Raw genomic sequence first — 23,634 nt, forward strand, 5'->3', positions numbered from 1 at the left:
CCCGCGGACCCTGGTAGATATTCAATCACTTTAACTTGGTAAACGTTAGCTACGCATACAATTTCTTAGTGCCAACGTATCAAGCATCGTGTTCGAATTAGGGCTGAAAGTCGGCCGGGCCGGGTTGGGCCAGGTTGGTGCTCAACCCTAGCCCAACCCAAGGTTCCTATACCTCAACCGTAACCCAACCCAACTCAACTTAACTTCCGGTTGGAAATTCTCCATCCAAGCCTAACCCAAAAGAGGCTTGGTCGAGTTGGTCGGGTTGGTACTTTCGTTATTACATTAGTCTATTATATTTCAATACACGCCTTATTTTTTATACATGTGATTTGATTAATTATATATGTAGTTATTTATCAACTTTTTTAAAGTGTTTCTATATTCTTGAGACATTATTGTGTGTCGCCGTCGTTTGCCTTTTTTTTTATTTTTTTTTATTTTTTTATATATGTTACTTGTTTACTAACCATAGAATTATCTGTAATATCAACAGGAGCATTACTATCCCCCATTCAAAAAAAAAAAAACTCTGTACATAAGAGACATGTAGAAAATAGGGCATCAATATTACTAATTATGTGCATTTTATATTTCATGATATGATTAAAAAAATAAACTAAATCTTTACATGTGTTGCAATCATGGCCATGAAAAATATCAAAATAATTACAAATGCAGAGAAACAAAAAGAAAAGAAAAAAAAAAGAAAGGAAAATGATCAAACAAACCTTTATATGATATAGAGAGAAAGAGAGAATAATAGATTGATGGTGATACATATTTACATACCTTGTGAGATGCTCTCTCTCTCTCTATCTAACTCTCTCTCTCTCTCTCTCTCTCTCTCTCTCTCTCTCTCTCTCTCTCTCTCCTATGCCTGAAATTTTCTTTCCAAAATAAATGGCCTTCCACATCAGAATTTTAGCACATGAAACTTCTCGGGGCCACAATGATTTAGGTTTTAGATCCACACTGTCCATCAATTTTTACATATCATTATAAAGCATGAACCTCAAAATGAGAAACATCCAAAGCTCAAGTGGACCACACCATAGAAAGTAACAGGGATTAAATTATTACCGTTGAAATTTTTTGAGGCCACAAAAGACTCTAATCAAGCTGATATTTGTATTTTAACTTATTCCAGGTGTGTTTGATATTATGAACAAGTTGGATGGAAAATTATCCTCAAGCTTGGCCCTAGGAACGTTTCAATGGTAATTCATTTTTGGGATCATATTCTAGAATGATCCATAAAAATTGATAGACAGTATGGATGTAAAACACAAAAACACAAATCCTCGTGAGGCCAGAGATCCACCACATGTTAAAAGTCCTGCGGTGGATTACGCACTGTGGAAGATTACGCAATCTGCATAGAAGTTGTGCCATAAGACACGGAGTGGCTTCTCTCAACCAGCCAATGGCTAGTGGTTGGTGCTATGTGGATCCTAATATGATGTATGTCTCATCCATGCCGTCCATCCATTTTTTTAGATAAAATTATGTGATTGGCCCAAAACTGAGGTGGATCAAAACTCATATCAGCCACACAGTGTTGATTGAACTCCCACAATTAAAAACTTCTTAAAAATTTCTTGTAGTAACAAAAGTTTTAGATCGAGCTGATATTTGGTTTTTTGCCTTCGTCCAAGTCTCTTAGACTTAATCTACAGGTTTGATGTCAAATAGACATCACCGTGGGCTCCAGGAGATTTTTAATAGTAGATCTTCAATTACTACTGTTTTCCCATGGTGTGGTCCACCTGAGATTTTGATTTGCCTCAGTTTTGGGTTGATACCGTAAAATTATTAGGAAAAATGGATGGACGGCATGAATGAGACACATACATCATGTTTATCATGTTGAGGTCCACGAAGCACCGACCAACCAATCCGTTTCCGCTGCCATTGGAGAATGCAATCGGACGCGGATTTCCTGCCAAAGCTTTGGCAAGAAGTTCCGGTGAATGGATCCTGGGTGGATTCTGAACGGGGCCTATCCGTTTTTTGAATTTATTTTAGGACATGTGACCAAAAGTAAGATGGATCAAAAATTCAAATGGACTACACGAGAGGAAATAGTGGGGATTTAGTGACCACTGTCGAAATACTTATATGGTTATAAAAGTTTCCTAAGTCTAAGTTTTTAATGTTTTTACTTCATCTTAGTAAAAATGACTTTATAAACGGTTTGGATGACATATAAACATCAAGGCAAAGCTTAGAAAGGTTTCAACGGTAGGAATTACTTTTCCCACTGTTTCATCTTGTATGGCCCAGGTGAGTTTTGGATCCTTCTCATTTTTGGTCGAATGTTCTAAAATGAGCTAGAAAAACGGATGGACGCGTTGGATTTCTCATAAACATCACGGTGGATCCCACATTGCATCCTTGAGCAGAACCCCGTGCGAAAGGCTTTCATAGCAAATCCGCGTCACACGCAATCAGGAGAGAAAATTCCGGCCCATGGGATAGCCTTCATCGGAAATACTCAGCACATAACACGATGTATGTATTTACATTATACTCATTGGCAACCCGAGCCCGACTGAAATTTTGCTGGGTTGGTGTTTCTATGGCCCAAGCCCCAGACTGAACCCGAGATATCCTGCCCGAGCCCAACCCAAAGTCGGTCGGTCCCGGGTCGGTCGGGTTGTACCCGCCCGACTTTCAGCTCTAGTTCGAATATCATATGACTTCTCTTCATCTGTTTTTACTTTTTTCATCCCCATGCTCCTTGGCCATTTCATCTTCTATCACCACTTTCTGGAGCTATGTGATACTTTAAAAGGGTTACACACTTGATATGCAGGCCCTTAGTTTTTGAAAGTTAATTACCAACTCAAATCAAAACTAACACCAGTGTAAATTCCATCCACTATTGCTAAGTAACATTTCCAAACTCTTACTGTTTGATCTATTCTAACCTCTGATTCACGGGCCCTACACAAAACTAATCGGTGGACATCCCAATCTCAACTATTCCACCTGTTGTGAACCACATGGGTTGTGAATTAGCCAATGTTTAAGGCATCAGCCCAAAACATGAGGTAAATACAAATCTCAGTGGACCGCACCTGTTGATTCAACATCATTAAAAACTCCTAAAGTACACCATGATGTTTATTTGCCATCCAAGAGATCACAAAGACCTGGATGAGGGAAAACACAGGCATCAACTTGATCCAAAACTTCTATAACCTTAATAAGTTCTCAACAGTAAGTATTCAATCTGGTGGAGCCGCAAAGATTCAATGCCATTGGAGTCACTAGTTAAACCCCGTCCCAAAAATAATTATCCAAAATGGATGGATACCATGTATAAAACACATATCATGGAGAGGCCCACATATCACCGTCCAGTAGCCACGGAAACGGATTGGCTACTCCCCCTGCCACCAGCCAATGGCTGGTGGTCGGTGCTCCGTGGGCCCCACCATGATGTATGTGTTTCATCCATGCCGTCCATTTATTTTTTAAGATAATTTTATGTTATGAGACAATAAATAAAGTATATCCCATTCTCAAGTGAACCACATTAAAGGAAAGAGTGTTGAATGAAGGTCAACCATTAAAAACATTTTTGGGGACCATAAAAGTTTTGGATCAAGCTGATCTTTGTTTTATTCCTTCATCTGGGTCTGTATGACCTAATCAACAGATTGGATGTCAAATAAACAGTACAGTGGGCCTTAGGAGGATTTTCATGGTGGATATCCAATCACTATTTATTTTCCTGTGGTGTGGTCCACCTGAGATTTATATACCTCTCAGTTTTGGGATCAAGCCCTAAAATGATGATCCGTAAAAATGTATGAACGGAATGGATGAAACACATACATCATGGTGGCGTCCACGGAGTACCGACCACCAGCCACCAGGCTGGCGGCGGGGGGAGTAGCCAATCCGTTTCCAGCAGGCACCTTGAGCTGGGAAATTAGGTGGGGCCCACTGTGATGTTTGTGAGAAATCCTCTCCGCCCATCCGTTTTGTGAGTTCATTTTAAGACAAGTTACCAAAAATGAAATGTATCCAAAGCTCAAGTGAGCCAAAAACGTGATAATTAAATGTCCACAGTTGAAGTATTTGTGGGGCCACAGAAGTTTTGATTCGGGCTAATATTTTTATTTTCAGTTCATCCCAATAGGAATGACGTTATTAATGGTATGGATGACATCAAAATATCACTGTTGAACCCGGGAAGGTTTCAATGGTAGAAATTTTCCTAAATACATTTTCCTTTAGTACGGATCACTCAAGCTTTTGATATGGTTCATTTTTGACAGCATGTCCTGAAATGAACTCATAAAACGGATGGACGGGGAGGATTTCTCACAAACATCACAATGGGCCCCACCTAAGTTACCAGCGCAGGAACTTCCTGCTAAAGGCTTTCGCAGGAAATCCGCGTCCTGATCCTGGCAGGCTGGCAGCGTCTGTAAGCTATCCTTCTCTAGATAAGCATTGCAGCGGAAGTTTCTAATGGTGGGAGTTCAATTACCACTGTTTCCTATGGTGTGGTCCACCAGAGACATAGATCTACCTCATTTTTGAACCCTTTACCTAAATTGATATGTAAAAATGGATGGATGGAGCAGATAATAGACATAAATCATTATGGGCCCACACGGCTTTTCCCGCACCAACCGGTCCCGGCGGGGCTAAGGAAATGGATTTCGTGCCGAGTACCTATAGCGTACTGGCTAAATTGTGTGGGGGCCATCATTATGTATATGTATTATCCACTCCATCCATCATTTTTATCAGATAATTTCATGGTACCAGCCCAAAATTTAAGGATGTCCAAACCGAAAGCGGACCACACCACAGGAAAAAGTGGTGATAATGATGACCACCATTGAAACCTTCTTAGATACCAGAGTGATGCTTATTTGTGATTCAACCTGATCACAGATCGCACGGACATGGATGAAGGAAAAATACAAATATCAGCTTGACTAAAACTTCGGTGTCCCCAAAGAAGTTTTCAACGGTGAGCATTCAATTCCCACCTTTTCTTGTGGTGTGGTCCACTTGATATTTGGATATACTCCAATTTTGATTTCACACACTTAAAGGAACTGAAAAAAAACGGATGGACGGATTGGATCAGACACATACATCACTGCGGGCCCCACAGAATTTGCGTGTACGCAATCCGCGTCCACCGGCGTGGTACTGGAGGGGTCACTACGTCGACGGGTTGGACTTCCGTCTCCAAACCCTGGATATATAACGCTCGCGCAGCTTCCTTCCAAAACCCCTCTGCAAACCATAGAAACCAGCGTCTCACAGTCAGAGATGGCCGACGAATCAGCGAATCCAAACCCCACCGTCAAAGACTCTCACCAGATCCAATGCTTATCGTTGGATTCTCGAGATGAAGGCGAATCCTATTCTTCAAGCGATGCGAGACCTGTGGCCGAGTAAGAAGAAGAAGTTCCAAATCATCATTTCTTTGGATCTGTTTCTCTGTGATTTGCTTTTCATCTGTGTTCGGTATGTTTCTAACATGCACCGTAGGTTGACATTGGAAGAGAAATTCAAGATCATAAGGAGCATCGGAGAAGAATGCATACAAGAAGATGAGTTGCTGAATCTTCTTGCAATGAAGAAGGATCCGATATGCTACGACGGGTTCGAACCCTCTGGTAGAATGCATATTGCCCAGGTCAGTTCCCTTCCATTAGTTGATTTCTTTTTATTTTCTCATCTAGTGGTGCGTTTGGATGCATTATCGATTTAAATTACTATTTTTATTAGTCTGATGCAGTGGAAACGACTGAACTGTGGTTTCCTTCGTTAGCATTCGCCGTTAAAACTGAGCGTAGTCTGTTTAAGCTGATATGTACATGTACGGCCCATTACTGTGGTACAGATTACATCAACGGTTTGGATCAATCTATTTAGGCTGATATGTACATGCACGGTTCATTACTGTGGTACAGATTAAATCAATGGTTTGGACCAATCTATTTATGCCTTGTCATGACTGTACCATTTGTAAAATTTCAATTGATATCAGGGAAGTTATTTGATACTCTTGCAACCTGTGAGCCTTGATACGTAGCATTGAGAAATTCTCACGTAGTTGTATTAACTTACTTGAAACCGCCTAAGTTGTAGAACCTACTTTCACCAAGTTGCTGTCCCTAAACAGATTGGTTGGGCAGTGTTAACCTCTGATTCGTGGGTGCATGTTTGTTGAAATAGGACTGGTGGATTTTATTATTAATATTATTATTATTATTTAAATTTCAACCATCCAATAAATGCCCAACAATCAGATAGTCAGATGATCAAATAAGGATATTTTTTTAGTTCATGGTGCATTTTGGATCATTTAATTTCAATTGGTTGATGTAATGTATGCATTTTCTAAATGCCTGAGTATAATCCATCACAATCTTCCAGATTATCGAATATTTTCTCGTTGATAAAAATGAAGAGTCGTTTCAGTGAGGGCTCTATAGGCTTGGCATTATGGTCAAGGGCTATGAGTCTAAAACATGTGTTGTTTGTGGGCCAAGGTTGATGTTTTTGTGAAATCCAAACTGTGCACAGGTGAGCCCTACCTTGGAATTAATGTGCCCAAAAATCCAGACTTAATACCAAACCCAGGTGGGCCATGCCATTGGAAACAATGTAAAAATGTGCCTAAACCTCCAAATGCAAGTGGTGTGGATCTGCTTGATGTTTGGGATGTCCCTTCATCCTTGTTGGACACACCTTGTGAACAGATTTTATGGCATATAAATATTATGATGGGCCCAGAGCAAACTGATATTTTTATTGCATATAAATTGATGCTCAAGTTTTAGTGTTGTGCGCATTTTGTATCTTTGTTTTTTTTTCCTTTCTTAGTCTTGCTTGTTCTTTCCTTCTTGTTTCCGGCTTGCCGCTGGGCTAATAAATTGGGTGCATTCATTTTTAAAAAAGGGATGAAAAACTAAAAATGATTCTTAGTCCCAAGATTCGTTAGAAGAACCTCTCAAACTCTACCAGGGAATCGCACACAGTCACCATTTGTCAAAATTTAGCCATAACACCTGTGGCACTGGCTTGTTCAAGGTTTCTCAACAAAGTGCATGGTGCCTTGGTGAACTCAGACCAAGTAACCAAGCTAAAACTTCACATGCCCATTGGTAAAATAATATCGCATCACCTACCAAATGGGTGTACGCTGGCTCCACCATTTATTGAACCAGAGTATTGTTGTCTCTTGTATTATTTGGCATGGAAGGTCCACCCTAAAGGGTCTTCATCAAACTGCAGAAACTTGATCTTAATATGACATGTCCATCCGCCACTTGCTGCTATAGGTTGCTCTGGTTTTTGACCAAAACTGACACCAGACAATGCTGATGTTCTCCAACCTTTTGGTAAGATTCAGCAGTTATCAAGTTGTTTAACATTGCTAATAGTAGCCTTATTCTCAGCAGTAACTTGGGCTTGGCCTCAACACTTGCCATGAACCATTATTGCTTCTCCCTAACCACTGTAAATGGCTCCTTGGTGGCTTTATGGTGTTTCAACAAATCCTCCTGCAACATTCTCATCTCTTTCTCTAATTTTTTTTTTTTTTTTTTTTAAATTTTAAATTTAAGGATGACAATTTATAGATAAAGTGGCAAAACTGAAAGAATGTAAAGAATAAGAGGGCAACAGAAAACAAAAATCGCCTTGGCAATGAGCGACAAAATCACCTGCTCAGGGTTTGGGCAAACAGTAAGCGTCATGGGCGTTCTCTCCATAGACATGAGTTCGTTCCCCTCCTTGGGATTACCCAATGCACGTGGTTTGCAGATGATTGCGTGCATCCGCAGGGAATAGTCTCGCCTCAAAATGGGGCAGGGATCCCAACATCATTAAAAAAAGAAAAGAAAAAAAAGAAGGGGGGGTACCGAAATCCAGCCCTCCCTAACGAGCCTCAACTAAAAGGATGCCTGCACCCATTCTGCAACCAAAGTTTTGGCTCTGAAAAATATCCCCTTGGGATTGCTACAAATGTCCGAGAAGCATCTTGAATTTCGTTCCTTCCAAATGGTCCATAGCCTAGCTAGAAGAAAGAGCCTCCATTTCTTTCTTCCCAAGCTTCCCTGACCACTACCATGCCATTATCTGAGTAGGGCTTCAATAGAGCTTCCCTGACCACTACCGTACTAGGGAATTGAAAGATGTTGGCCCACACTTCCAAAGTGAATGGGCAAAGCAAAAAGAGATGGCGAACGGATTTATCATCTTGTCTACACAACGGGCAAGCATTGATAATGATACGACCTCTCTTTTTCAAGTTATCAATTGTCAACACCTTATTCCAACCCACCAAGCAAAAAATCGACACCTTAGAAGGCGCACCACCATAGGACCAAAGGAGTAGAGTATGCACCACCTCTAGATCTTCCGCTTTGGTTTCTAGAGAGCAAAGAATGGAAAGATTTCACCGAGAACTTCCCAGATTTATCCTCGAGTCCCCCCCGAACAGAATAAGAAGAACTAGCAACTATTGAAATTTCTCCTCATGGAGATCTCTACGACATAAAGAAGTTAACACCCCTATGCTATCTTGAATAGAGAAGCAACATTTCATCGAAGAGTCGGGGTCCAATGCCACTTGAGCAATTCTTGGGAATTGCTCCTGCAAAGACTGATCACCTAACCACACATCCAAAATCTTACCCTCCCCCTGTAGTCACCCTACCATGGATCACATTTTTAAGTTCAAGTTTTGCTTCCACACACCTAATGCTGTATACATAGAGGCACTATTGGGCCACCACCCATGATCCACCCCATATTTTCTAGCCAAAACCTCCTTTAAAAGGCTTCCCTTCACCCCAAATTTCCAAATCCATTTCCCCAATAAAGTGTCATTCAATGAACCTAAGGGCCGCCCCACTTCTTTAGGCCTACAAACATCGACCCAATTCATAAGATGGAATTTTTTCTTAGCTTCCCCAACTTGCTATAAGATATTCCCTTTCAACTTTCCAATTTATTGAGCACTACTTTCGGGCGCTTGAAGAGAGGCATGAAATAAATGGGGAGGTATGAAAGCACTGCTTCGATAAGAACGATTCTATCCCCCAATGACACAACCTACTCTTTTGCACTGAAAATTTCCTTTCGAATCTCTCAATCTCTCAATCACCAGATCCCATAAACAACATTTCACCTTTCCAATACACAAGGGAATACCCAAGTAAGATGTTGGGAAGGACTGCCCCTTGAACCAAACAACTGAGCAAAAGAATCCACTTCCTCCTTGGACAAACCGATGCCCAAAATCAACACTGTTGATTTTTGAAAATTTCCTGCAACGTCTGAAACCATTTCAAACTAGAAAATCGCATTCTGGAGCTTATCAATTCGAGTGGCGTTCGGCTCACAAAATAAGATGGTGTCATCCGCAAACTAGAGGTGAGACACTTAAAAGTCTCCCCTATCCACCTTGAGGCCCCAAGTAGTGTTTTTTTTTTTTATATACAAAAGGATAACTGGAAAATATATTAATAGCGAAAAAGATACAAAAGAGGAAAGGAATCTGCTGAGATATCAGACAACATAGCAACCCCAAGTAGTGTTTTAAATGGCATGTAGTGTATAGTGTAGCGTTTGGCCCTCTCAGCAGTCAACACTATCTTGAAAGCATCCTTCCTTTCAAGAGAAGAAGAGATGCATTCTCTATTCAATCTAGTTGATAGCTTGTTAGCTTCCAATGCTTGATTCATCCATCATCTTTATGGTGGAATCCATTGATTTGGATTTAGGGGAGTTGGGGGCTGCATATAGTTGATGGCTCTGTTTCCACATCATTTGGTTGCCTCTGTTCTGGCATGAAACAGTGCACATTCAGGGTACACCAAAACATAATTAGTAAAGAACATCTGGGTAAGCTTGCTTTCAACCACGATTTGGCCCTAAGGCTGCCACTTTATCTCTCTTCTTGCAGGTTGTTTCCAATGCACTTTTTAGTCATTTCAACATATCATTTTGATATTCTTATTGATAGTTTGATGTCAGTCAACTGAAGTTCCAGAGGATTCCTTGGGGAGTTGTACCTTGTTGGCATCAACCTCAGATGCTTGCCACTAAGAACTGTTTTTCAACATTATTTTAGCTCCCTTATTCATTGGCTAGACCATTCCTCCCTGATTGATGTGAGTCAGCCAACTTGTTAATTACAATAAGTGGAATTGCAAACAGGCTACAATTTGAATGTTATTATGTGGTTGATCATGTTAATACTCTATTAGATTTATTTGAAGTACAGATGAAAGGTTGAGGGCTTCCCACACTGTACCAAACATTATAGTTATAAACGGTTGCTCTTGATTGTTGAGCAGGGTGTTATGAAGGCAATAAACGTGAACAAGCTGACATCTGCAGGATGCAAAGTGAAGATCTGGATTGCAGATTGGTTTGCCCAGCTGAACAATAAAATGGGCGGTGACTTGAAAAAAATCCAAATCGTCGGCCGTTATCTGATTGAGATTTGGAAAGCTGTGGGAATGGACCTTGATAGAGTAGAGTTTTTGTGGTCCTCAGAAGAAATTAACAAGAATGCCATTGTGTACTGGCCTCTCGTAATGGATATAGCTCGAAGGAACAAGCTTCCAAGGATCCTAAGGTGTGGGAATAACCTTTGTATGCGTGTTCTTGCATTCATGTGCATTGGATCCTGAGTGTTGTTCCATGTGTGTGTTCGGCGTGCATTTTCTGATCTAAAACTTTAGAGCAACAGTAGCTTCTAGCGACTATCACCTAATCCAGAACCTGAGGTTTGACAGTTTCTTGATTTTGTAGGTGCTGTCAAATCATGGGTCGGAGTGAGCAGGATGAATTGACGGCAGCACAGATTTTCTACCCATGCATGCAATGTGCTGACATATTTTTTCTGAAGGTACCGTCTTCCCAAATATCTTCCTTTTTAAAATATTAGTAATGAATGCTAGCTGGTTTTCATGAGCTCATATTGGGGTGTTAATTTTTATTCATTTTGTTTATCGTTTGGTTTTCTCCAATCAATCAATAAGGCGTAGAATTGTGTCACTGACACAAGTTTGCAGAACTAACTATTGCTGTTTCATACAAGACAACATCAGTGATGGCTACTTATTTTGTTTTTACAGGCTGACATCTGCCAGTTGGGCATGGATCAGCGTAAAGTGAATGTACTGGCAAGAGAGTACTGTGACGACATCAAAAGGAAGAGGAAGCCTATTATCTTGTCACATCGTATCCTATATATTCATCTGCTGTGTTTGTTTATTCTCAACTGTGATTATATGATTGGCCTTAAGTGCTGATGAACTGCAGACATGTTGCCTGGTCTACAGCAAGGTCAAGAGAAGATGTCAAAAAGTGACCCATCATCTTCAATCTTCATGGAGGATGATGAGGTAGGCGCTTGAAAATGGAAAGAAACATGTGAATGTCGATAGAATTAAGACTGCATTGAAAATTTGCTGTATTTGCATTCAGCTCAAGGCCATTGTCCAAAATGGCAATTTAGCTTGAGTTGTCTCTTTCTTGCATTGAGCTCACCTGTGCTCTAGAGCCATACCGGGCACTGGATAGAATCGAGTTCTCATTGAATATTCGCAACTAACGCATGTAACTGTGTCCACATGGTCCGAATTGGTGTTTAGCCAGAACTGTTCCTGCATGATGGCACTGCATATAGCCCTACCTGTACACATGCCCTTGTAACCATTGTTTTAAATAGCGGTAGTGTGATGCGTAGCGCTCAGTCCTCTATAGCGTGTAGCGTAAATATGTAGCGCGTAGCGTAAGCTACATGATACTTCTATTTTTTAATTTCAAAATAGGACAAATATAATAAATAGTGAAAAAAAAGGAAAAAATATGAAAATGCCTAAAAGATGATTCATTTTATCAATTATAAGCATGTTAAAAAAGTTATTAGTTATCATTTATCAAAAGCCAATCCACATATATAAGCCAAATCAAATAATTATCACATCAACAACTTAAACTGATGAACCAGGCCCTTTTAGGTAAATGGATGTGGCGTCTTGGAGTAGAAAAGGACAGCCTTTGGAATAAAATCATTAAAGGTAAATACGGGAGCTCGATAGGCGGATGGTGGACGAATGACGCTGCTCCTTACAAGGTCTCTGCGATCTGGAGAGGAATCAGTCGCCTAAAAGAGAAAGTGATCCGTTTGATTGCTTTTGATGTGGGCAGGGGAGACAACGTTAGGTTTTGGCACGACAGTTGGCTTGGGGACATGCCTCTGAAGGATAAATTCCCTCCAATATTCAGGGTGGCGAAAGACAACAATACTTTCATCGCTGAATATTACTCCCGGGTAGATGACAAGGTTATTTGGAACATCCCTTGTAGAAGGAACTTGCAAGATTGGGAAATGATCACTATGTTCATCTGTTGCAGCTTCTTCAATCTGTCTCCCTCAACCAGGATCGCGACGACTGCCTCACGTGGAAACCAGACAAATTTGCTTTCACGGTCAGGTCATTCTTTAAAATCTTATCGGCCAACAATGTTTCCACCCCCTCGCAACATCCTCATTTCATATGAAAATACGCTACTCCACCAAAACTCCAGGTTTTCGGGTGGCTGGTGGGGAACAACTGAATCCTCACCATCGACAACCTTAGGAAAAAAGGAATGATTGTGCCGAATGTCTGCCTTTGCTGCATGTTTGCTGAAGAATCGGTGAACCATTTACTGATCCACTGCCCCTTCGCTTATTCCGTCTGGTCAGCTTTCCTGTATTGCTTTAAAATTAAATGGTGTTTTCCAAATGATGTGGATACTCTCCTTAAAGCCTGGCACGGGGTCAGATTAAGCAAATTCAAATCTAGGATATGGCGGATCGGTATTTTAGTGATTTGGTGGGCCCTCTGGTTAGCAAGGAACAACAGATGCTTTTGGAACGACGCGAAACCCCCCCACATAGTCTCCTCCAATGCTTTTTGTTTCATCGCTGAGTGGATTTCCATTAGGGAAGGGCCCAATGTTGATCTTTCTTTTCTTGTGTCCTAAGGGGCTGCCAGCTCGACGGTCCTTTTTTGTATCTTTTTCCCCTTTTAATGCACGTTATCTTTCAAAAAAAAAAAACAACTTTATAAGCAAACCACTTTAATTAATAATGTCTAATTGAAACCACAAGTCACAATTATGAAAAGAAATAAAAATCCCATGGGTTAAAAGTATCAAGTACAATACAAGTGTCACATTCCTCAACATTATAAACAAAGAAAACTTGAAAAAATAATAAAAAACTAAAATAGTAAAATAAATGCATCGTATCTTACGCTACAGATGCTACGTAGCTGTAGCATACGCTATGACCGTTGTAGCATACGCTATAGGGGATTTACGCTATTTGGGATGCTATGTAGCGCTACGGCCACGCTACGCTACGTAGCCTACGAGCGCTATTTGAAACACTGCTTGTAACATAAACTTGATTATGAACTGAGTTTATGAAAACTGATAACATATGTTTTGACTATGATGTTGTTCTCTTGTTTCAATGCTCCATTTCATGTTCATAACATCTGTTTCCTTTCTGTTCACCGTCTTCTTCTTCTTTTTTGTAGAATGCTTGTTATAACAGTGTTGGCTTATGTTATAGGCTGAAGTGAATGTGAAGATAAAGAAGGCATACTGCCCTCCAAAGTTTGTGGAAGGAAACCCATGTTTGGAATACATCAAGTACATCGTTTTCCCATGGTTTGGAAAGTTTGAGGTAGTACGCGATGAGAAGAATGGTGGGAACAAGTGAGTTTTTTCTTCTTTTTTAGGGTAACAAGTGAGTTTTGTTTCATCTCTTAAGTGTGTATTCTCATCCCTTGATTGTTTTTGAAATTCTTCATTTATTTGTTTGAAGGCAAAGATGTTTGTGATTGTGTTTTCAGTTGCAGACTGGAAACAGAATCAATACATTTCAACCTGCTTGTGTCAAGAATTTACTGACTATTTTCCTGATTTATCATCATTCATCACACCCATTTTTACGAGGAATAGGTTCAAGGTATTCCGTATCGGTAATGGTGGTTGTAACGGTCACCATCGTTACTGATACGGGTATTGGCCATAATGGCTGTACGGGGGTGTAAAGACCATTACGACTCCCGTAATGGTTGAAATTTGTTCCCTTAAAAATTCTGAAAAAATATTTAGAAAATCCAGAATAGTGTAAATATTCTAAATATGTATTCATTTTTTGTTTTAAACATGTTTGTGCAAGCGTAATGGTCCACTCTTTGGTGAGAGTGTTGTATTTGGTTGTCTAGTGAACTTATGAACATGGTTATGTGTTTCTAATATTTAGACGTTACAATCAAGCATTATAATTAGAAATCGAAAAAAAGGCATAAATTCCACTTTTTATTTTTTTGAAAAAATTGCCCTCGGAGCTTCTATTCACTCAAATCGCTTCAATCTACAATTTTAATCCTAAAAACTATGGTAAGAATCTGCTGTAAAATAATCTAGAAAGGTTTTTGGAGTAAGAAAAGTGGGAAATGAGGAGGAGAATGGATTTACATAGAAAAAATAGATGTTTTTCGACCGTTATGGGCGTAACGGCCATTATGGCCGATAGGGTCAAAAAAAACAATTGCCCCGTTTCACCCCCCGTATCGCGTAACAGTCACGGTCGTTATCTGTATGTATTGGCCTTTACGGCCGTATCGTAATGGATACAGAACACCTTGAATGAGTTGATTGCCACAGGGTAAGAAGTAGAGGTAGCTAGGGGTGGAAGTTGCCAAATAGAAAGCGATGTCCCTTTCTTTTGGAAGACTAACATTTCTTTGAAGCCACGTCCTTGCAACAATATTATTCTGTGTTGACATACTTTCTCTTGAGTTGTATTTCCTTTGAGCTTACAAAATTTATTTTGTCCCCCCCACAAAAAAAAAAGAACAAGAAAAAAAAAAAGACGAAGAAAAAGATGTCACATATCCTTTCACATTGGGTATCACCTATTTGAAACCTCACTCGCAAATATTGGATGCAATGATGGTAGGCATTGGGCATGTCCAAATGGTCTTATTGCTCATGTATTGAATTTCAAACGGCTCATAGATGCCTCGCCTCTGTGGTTGGATTCTGTATGATTCGAAATGCTATATTGATGACTGATGCTCAAACTACTAATATTGGATCTTTTAAGGACTGACCTGTAAAAATTTCACCCTCCATTCAGGACATTCACCAGCATTGAGGAACTGATAGGTGACTATGAAAGGGAGGAATTACATCCTGCAGATGTCAAGCCTGCACTTTCAAAGGCATTAAATAAGATTTTGCAGGTAGATCTCAGTTTCATGTCGCTCTGAAGCCCGACCTGCTTTTCTGTAAGCTTGTGTGAGAAAATATTTGTGTATTTCCATTGGCATGCAGGAGCTTGTGAGCCACTGGCTCCAACCCATTGGTTTGTGGTGGCAAGGAACTCTACTCACATCCAAAGTGGGATTTCAGCGATGCCCACGTTCATTGTGCATAGAGCTTCCCACCTACCATGAATGGTGCACAAAAGTGGGGCTCTTATGATAATTCTCGAGTGGAAAATTGCTTAATGCTTGCTACTGTATTATTAAAAATAGTGTCGATGATGCTTCAACATATACCAGGCATGCAGTCCCTGCGCACTACTGGAAGTGCTCATCCCATAGTGTCAAAATCAAATTGATTAGATCTGGTGGCTCCATCATGACCTGCAAATGAATTGTTAAAACCACACTTGCAGTTCAAATTCTACCTGCAGTATTACTTGAACCAGATGGGCAGGAATGTTTGCAAAACAAAAAATTGAACGTTCACCATCCACAACGGGACCCACCAGGTTGATGGTTCAGGTCACCAAAAAACTGAACGTTCAAAAAACTGAATGTTCATCATCCACAACGGGACCCACCAGGTTGATGGTTCAGGTCACCAATGTTGAGACCATGTACATGGACTTGGTCCTCTTAGAAATTAAAACATTTTTGGTTTCGTCCTCTGCTGATGAATAAATGTAAAATGTTGTTTTTGAAGATAATCCTACTTGTTCTAATTGATTCTGTGTTGCATTGTTTGTTCGTAATCTCCTTTGCATCAGCATTGAAGGGCCTTGACATACACATCAAAATAGCTATTTGGGTGGAAGTTCTGTTGCTATTTCTTGTTTTTCTTGAAAGTAGATCTCAATCCTCCCTTTTGTACTTGCAGCCAGTACGGGAACACTTCAAAAACAACACTGAAGCCAATAATCTATTGAGAACTGTAAAGGTATGTATATGAATTTCTTCAATAAGGTCTATTTCCTGTTAGAGAAAGGAAAGCAATTGGTAAGCAGTGCATATGAAATAAAGAATTTCATAAGGCTGTGTGTGGATGTACAAGCTGTTAACTTATGGACGTTTAGTTTATTTGAGAGAAAATGATAAAAGCAATGTTTCAAAGCCCAACCAGACTGGACAGTTGGATTGGCTTGAATTGAAACGGGCATATAACAGGTCTTGGCAATTGTTCAGGTTTTCTGGGTCAAGCGATCCAACTGACTGAATGGACTTGTCAGCAATTTTTAAATGGTTGGGTTAGAGGTTGAAACTCTGAGCTCCTACTTGAGAAGCAGCCATGCTATCAGCACTAACACATGTTTTGCAGCATAAAAACTATATTTCTTTTTACTATTATAAACCTGGGTCAAACCACACTATATTTCTTCATACTATATATAAACATGGGTATTGCTTTGGATTGATCTGCCAACAAAAACAGGTTGGGGTCTGGTCCCCATTTAAAACGTCAGAGAAAAGTCAATGATTTTTCCTTGTATGCACAATGATGACATAGCTTCTAAATTGCGGTTACTTTTCTTTCTGTGTCTTAACTTGAGTCCTGTTTGTTTAGAGAAACCCCATGCAAAAGAATACAAATTCACTTGATGTGACAGTTTCCTCAGTTTGAAAAACAAACAAAAAAGAGAGTGGAGAATCTATCTATTTCCTTTTCCTAGACTCCCCTTTAAGAAAAAGGAGAGAAAAAGGAAAAGAAAAGAAAACTGTTGCATGTAGCTTTTGATGGTTACAAGAGACAGCTCTTGGTCTTAAGACCATTTAGCTTTTAACATTTCCACAGAAAACAACACTGCAAACCAAACAATGGAATAATTGTTGGATTTTGCAGTTTTCTATTTTCTGAGGATTTCATAGGGCTTTTCCTGTCCCAGATTTTAGAATCTCTTTAAACAAACAAGGGAATTGCATTTAGGAGCCAGAGTCTCAATGGAAATGTAAGTCGGAAGCGTATTGCAATTTGGGTCTTTCCCTTCCGTTACACTTCACTAGACTGGTAATAGTAATTGAATTTGATAGTGCATCCCAAGCAGATGCAGCCTAAATGATTGGCACCTCGCAATGTTAGAGGTTTCTTTCCAAATGATTTAACAGTCCAATCTTGTCGGTTGCATTGTGAACTTAATTCTCAATCCCATCTAGGTTTCCATTAAAGGGATGCACTGTGGCAAGGAATCTCACACAACCCGTTTTTTCTGTTTTGCAGGCTTACAAGATTACCAAGTGATTTAGAAGAGGCTGATTACAGGTTGCTCTCCTCAGAAGGCAGTTATAATAGATTGTTGGTGGATTATTTCATAACTAACAGAAACAAATCTCATATTTTCAATCAGCTATCATTTTCTGAATATTTGATGGGTTATGCATTTGAACACCCTATTTATTTGACCATTGATTTTGCTTGCAATAGTCCATATATTGTTTCTTCATCATGAAAATGCCTATTCTACAAATACTATCCCAAGTCCTCTGTGTCGAGCAGAACGAGCCTGCCCTAAAAAAAAAAACGACTGTGGAGGCTTAATACCGATTGTCTAGAGTCATCCATGTTCTGACAGAGACGTGTGTTTTCCAGCAATTTGTAGGGATTTTATCGTTGTGGAGCTGTTGTGATTGCTCATGGGTCCTGCTGCACCTATGCCTTGTAGGGATTATATTGTTGTGGAGCTGTTGTGGTTGCACATGGGTCCCGTTGCACCTATGCCAATCACATGGGTTTAGAGCAGGGCGACGTTGAAGATTAAGATGTCATGCACTGTATTTTATAAAATTGGACCCATCTGAAGTTACCTAGCAGACTTGGTTGGATCATTTTCTAACTGTTCGTTGAAATCATCAGGTCATCTACTTGGGTGTACAGGAACATGCCAACTCTGTGATTTTTGGTGGGACCTGTTTACGGTGGGTCCCAAGTGATGGATGATTCCGATCTTGCAGGTATCAAACATTAGGATGGCTGCTTGGTAGCTAACCCAGATAGGAGAGAGGGAGGGATGGGACACGTGTGTGTTGGACCGTCCAAATGGAATTTATAGTTATTAAGAATATCTAGTGCATGTAGTGAGAGCAGCCAACGCGAAAGCGAACTACTTCTACAGCAACATCTACACGGATCAAGGCCACCTAATGGGTGGCTTTAATATTCTAGTCTGCCACACTGGCTTATGTGATGGCATGCACGCGTGTGGGCTTAGCAAAGCTCTTCCTAGCCATCTGATGTTGGTGCATGTCCCACAGCTGAATTCTACCATTGAGTCTCTGCACAGGAATCAGATGGTGCTTTATAGGTAAACCCACGATTTTGATTGCTTTTCATGCAGTCGGGAGTTGTAAAGCACAGTTTTCTTTTCTTTTTTTTCACATTTCACTCTGGCTCACATGGTGATTATATACTTATTATCTTATGGCAATGCACCAAAAAGTGCAACTCAGTTCAATTTTGGATGATCTTGTTGGGAAAAGAGATCCCTTACTGACCGTACGCAGAGCAATTTCAATCAAAAGAAAAAGAGAATATACAAATCACAAGACAGATTTTCGTGGTTCATTTTCCGTATGTCTACGGATTCACACCGATTCATTATGTTCGAAGGCAAAAACAAAGTTACAACTCTCGATACAATTATTGTTCTCTTTCTCCCACAACAGAAATATATATATATATATATATATATATAGGGAAAAAGTACTATGTGCTCGACCTCATGATAAGCTCCCGTGAGGTTGAGCTGTGTGGCCCCACCGTGATGTGTGTCGACCATCAACACCGTGCATTTGATAGGTCCCTTCTAAATTATGGGATATCCCAAAAATCAGCCGTATACGGAACTCGGGTGGGCCATACCATCTAAAATCATGTGAAGACACCATTAAAACATATAAAAGCATTTGGTGGGGCCCACCTGAGTTTTTAATGCTGCTGAAACTTGGTCTGAACCCTCATGCAAGTGGGACACATAATGGATGGGCTGGATTTGCAAACCACATCTCGGTGGGCCCAAAAAATGATTATGAATGTTTTTATGGTGCACGGGCCCTCCCTACTTTTGTATGTGGTGTGGCCCATACAAGTCACGGATTGACTTGATTTTTGAGACCTAGACCCACGATTGAATGGTGCATTTGACTGATGGGGTAGATGTTCGAAACGCATCGCGGTGGGGCCCACATAGCTCGACCTCATGGGACGGACTCGTGAGGTCGAGCGCATAGTACCTTTTCCTTTTATATATATATATATATATATATATATATATAATTCCAAACGAACTAGGGTTTATATAAAAATCCATGTGAAATATGAGAAAGTGATGGTTGGATAAACAATGCACCTTTGATGAATGGGCTCCACATATCCTAACAATCTCCCACTTGGAGATTGATTATAGGCAATCTCCCATTGATCATGCTGCATATGTAAAAGCCCATGCTTCCGTAGAAAACTCGATGTGAATCTCTTTAGTGACCACCTTGGTCAACATATTTGTATGGTTCTAATTTGTGTGAATCTTTTCCAAAGTAAATTGCCCATATTCCAGAAGTGATCGTATGAAATTATATTTGCTATTTATATGCTTACTTCTTGAAATGGAAGGCTGAATTCTTTTAGGTGAATTGTGCTTTCACCGTCACTGTATAACTTACAATTTTCTCACTTCTTACCCAACCCATCTATGAGACCTTGTAACCACGCCATTTCCTTGCAAGCTTCTATTGCAGTGCAGTAACATAATTTGCTTCTCTCATGGAGATGGTAACAATCTTCTGTAATGGTGAGGCTCAACTAACTGCTGCACCACGCAAAGTGAACACATAGCCTACCGTGCTCTTTCTGCTACAAAATTGTGCTTTCACTGTCACTGTATGACTTACAATTTTCTTACTTATTACCTGACCCCTCTATGAGACCCTGTAACCATGCCATTTCCTTGCAAGCTTCTGTTGTTGCAGTGCAGTAACATAATTTGCTTCTCTCATGAAGATGGTAACAATCTTCAGTAACCATGAGGCCCAACTAACTGCTGCTCTCTTCCTCCATGCTGCACATGCCATATTACCTGTTTTTCGGCTGTCAAGAATCAATAGTCCAGAAAGTCTATGGAGGGTGAGAAATACCTCAGTAAAATTTGCTAGAAAGGTCATCTGGTTCGTGAACAATGGATTAATGATCCCTATTGTGAGCTCTCACAAAAGTCGTGTGCCACATCGGGCCCGTGATCTGGACCAATTATCTGGCGAGAGCACGGCAATGGGCCTAATTCAAACGTTCTGTCTGTTACAACTTACTTTCAAACCACCTCTTTGCCGGTATCAGTTAACCAACTTGATGGAAAGAAAATACACTATTTGCTTGGAATTTAGTTTGCATTTGTGGAGGCAATGGCCAATGATCTGAGCTGCCGACATTAACAGTGAAGAAAGCACAAAAAATTTATTATCAAGGTAACCTTTTCTTTTTCTTCTTCTTTTTCTTTCCTCATGCACATCCATGCAGGGACTTTCTCCTTGGATTACTGAATCAGCCCCCACCCACCACCACCGTATCAAGAGAATGGAACGGAAATGGTCTCGACCTATGAATCATTTGTAGAAATGGATTCCAAGGAGAACTCTCACTGTCGTCTTTCAGGAGACAGCAAAGGTTATATAGTGCTGGTATTTTTATCTCCTTGCACAATCTCAATCCATAACAACATCATAACATAGCCAGAAAAGCAACGAAAGAACAGCATTCTTTTTAAGATAACTGCAAAAGAGGGAAAAACACAACAGCTTGATGGGAATGAGGTTGTGATAAGTGACCAAATGGAATCATTAACAACAGCCAAATGTGCTGCAAAGAACTTCACAGCACACAAGCAAATGAGATGATGCCTTTTTCATCCAAAAAAAGTCCACCCAAACAGGAGGGAGGGAGATTATGCCTTTTCATCCAAAAAAAGACCACCCAAGCGGGAGGAAGGGAGATTATGCCTTTTCATCCAAAAAAAAAAAAAGGACCTCTCAAACGGGAGGGAGGGATTGTACTCAAACGATTATAATACCATAGTACTCCAATCAATCTTCAGGGAGAGAGAATCAGCTCCAATACATAAATCTGTGGAATGGCCTTGTGTATTAAATCCTGAAATCTCCCTAAACAGAATCATAACATGTTTCTAGTGAGATACAGATGGAATGGTAAGAATCTTGCATTAGATAAACCAGTGAGATCCTATTCATCATTAATGACCATAAACTGTAATCCACAAGCAGGACATGCCCTTAAACACAACTTCCTCCATCACTCTCCTTAACTGCGAAAAGGAGGACATCTAGAGTATTGGTCAGAAGCATAATTCTATTCCAAATGTCCGAGTAACACGATCCTCATGATCATCTCTGATCATAAATCTAAACCTGGAAGTTCCCCAAGACCTACAACCGAAACAACAATGTTCTAACTCCCAAGACCAATATCTCCTGCCCCCAGAGCGAACAACATGTCATACCCTAGCATTTTGTGCCTCAAGAATAAAAGCACATACAGCTCATTTCCACAAAAGCATCATCCAAAATCATTTCCACAAAAGCACCATATTCAAATCCTTTGGATTTCTTACATCTGAACCACGCCCCATATTCAAATCCTTTGGATCGCCCAAATCCTTTGGCCCAAGCAGCTCCTACGCCTACGCATGGGCACTGTTTCTCTCTTCTATTCCATTAGAAACCGAAGTTACTCCTCATCTCTCCAACTTCCAACACAAACAGCAAGGATGCAATAAAACGTAATAAAGGAGACAAGAATATACCATAATGTGGCAGTCATGAAAGTACCATAGCCAGGGAAAGGACAGCACCTAACCCTTCCGTGATGCAAACCACCTCTCCAGTCTCCGCCCTTACAAAAAAAATTAATTAATTAAATAAAAAAAGAAGGGAAAAAAGAAAGAAAGAAAGAAAGAGCTCCCCCATACTTTCTAGTTTTGAGAAAATGATAAAGATCACTCAACAAATCCTCTACTCATGGCTCTTGACTGCAAGGTTTGGATAATTGCTTCAATTATCCTACCTATAGTGACTTTAACTGATCAGAGTTAACTTGTTTGGCCAACCAATTTAGGTGGAAGAAGCCAGTCAGCGTGCATTTATCACACTTAACAAACTACTACAAAATGGTATGGCTTATTGGCGTCCTCAACATTACTCCAAATTCATCTTCCCAGCACCACACCAAAAAGGTTCACCTTTCCAATCATGAGACCTGTTCTATATCTAACATCCATATGGATTGAATAGATCCATAAGCTCATGAACCATCACGACACCACAGTCGGCTTGGCAATCCTCTACAAAACCAATTCAACAGCAAGATCAAGAGCCCCATTTTTTCCTGACCCCATGAGTCCATGAATACTGTTGAGAATACTTCTACAAAAATTTCCAACATATCTAAACCTCATGGAGAAACATCATCAACTAGGGAAGCATTTAGTATAAGACCTGAGCCTAGCCCACAAGCAATGCTAACAGGTCCAAGCCTGGTCCGAAGCAACGCCAGGAGGTCCTATAAAACCAACCATGAAAGTTGGGTACTTGAGGAACTACATGACCATAGTTTAGCGTCATGTTTACACCCTCCCTTGTCTCATCAATCAAAACTATGTCATCTGCAAACAACGGACTTCTTCTAAATGCTTTGTTAACTCAAACATAACCAATGAAAAAGATACAGGTTCAATGCTGAACCCTGGTGTAAGTCTACAGTAACTGAAAACATTGCATTTGACCAATGATTGCCGCGTTTGGTTGTGATGGTAAAATCATAAAGATGGACTTTTCCATTACATTACTGTGGTAATTCCCAATCCAAACAGGCCCCAAGTTTGTTACTATTATTTCTTTTTCAGATTATTTTACATATTAAAAAATTACATTGGAGATAAAAAATATGAATATGCATACAGACATACCAACAACTCTTACTTTTAGAAGCCATCGTGTCCCTGACCAACATGAGCACACACTTCAATGTCCAAGTTACATTTATTTCAAAAAAATTATTATTATTATTATTTTTTACACACGCACACACACCCCACACACTCACGCTAGTGGAATTTCACCACTTCTGGGTACTCGAACCCTTGACCGGGAGTTGAAACTCCTGAGAGTCTACTACCCGAGCAAGAGTAAGGACCCAATGTCCAAGTTACATGAGTACACACACGTATGAATATTACATGTTCCCATCAATTACAGTGTGAGTCAGTTTATGAACTTGTTAGTGTAGTTTGCTTTTTTT

General features: G+C 40.1%; 1 protein-coding gene and 1 long non-coding RNA gene across 2 annotated transcripts; one reads left to right on the forward strand and one right to left on the reverse strand.

Moving 5' to 3' along the window:
* Positions 1–5,226: 5,226 nt before the first annotated feature.
* Positions 5,227–17,776, forward strand: LOC131248252 (tyrosine--tRNA ligase 1, cytoplasmic-like). The gene is made up of 10 exons (XM_058248440.1): positions 5,227–5,432; positions 5,530–5,677; positions 10,353–10,636; positions 10,813–10,909; positions 11,139–11,244; positions 11,326–11,408; positions 13,634–13,779; positions 15,212–15,317; positions 16,219–16,278; positions 17,554–17,776. The coding sequence occupies exons 1-10, from the start codon at positions 5,308–5,310 to the stop codon at positions 17,572–17,574; spliced, it is 1,176 nt and encodes a 391-aa protein (XP_058104423.1). The 5' UTR covers positions 5,227–5,307; the 3' UTR covers positions 17,575–17,776.
* Positions 17,777–19,896: 2,120 nt separating this feature from the next.
* Positions 19,897–21,959, reverse strand: LOC131249866 (uncharacterized). The gene is made up of 2 exons (XR_009172878.1): positions 20,795–21,959; positions 19,897–20,404 (listed from the first exon to the last, which is right to left on the reverse strand). It is a non-coding gene; the product is annotated as an uncharacterized LOC131249866 (long non-coding RNA).
* Positions 21,960–23,634: the final 1,675 nt, after the last annotated feature.

Source organism: Magnolia sinica, chromosome 6 (genome assembly GCF_029962835.1).
Source record: "Magnolia sinica isolate HGM2019 chromosome 6, MsV1, whole genome shotgun sequence".
Taxonomy (NCBI): domain Eukaryota; kingdom Viridiplantae; phylum Streptophyta; class Magnoliopsida; order Magnoliales; family Magnoliaceae; genus Magnolia; species Magnolia sinica.

Coding starts and splice junctions, on each gene's coding strand:
- LOC131248252 (XM_058248440.1), top strand. CDS start 5,308: ATGGCCGACGAATCAGCGAATCCAAACCCCACCGTCAAAGACTCTCAC. Junction 5,678..10,352: donor GTAGAATGCATATTGCCCAG/GTCAGTTCCCTT, acceptor ATTGTTGAGCAG/GGTGTTATGAAGGCAATAAA. Junction 11,245..11,325: donor GCCTATTATCTTGTCACATC/GTATCCTATATA, acceptor GATGAACTGCAG/ACATGTTGCCTGGTCTACAG.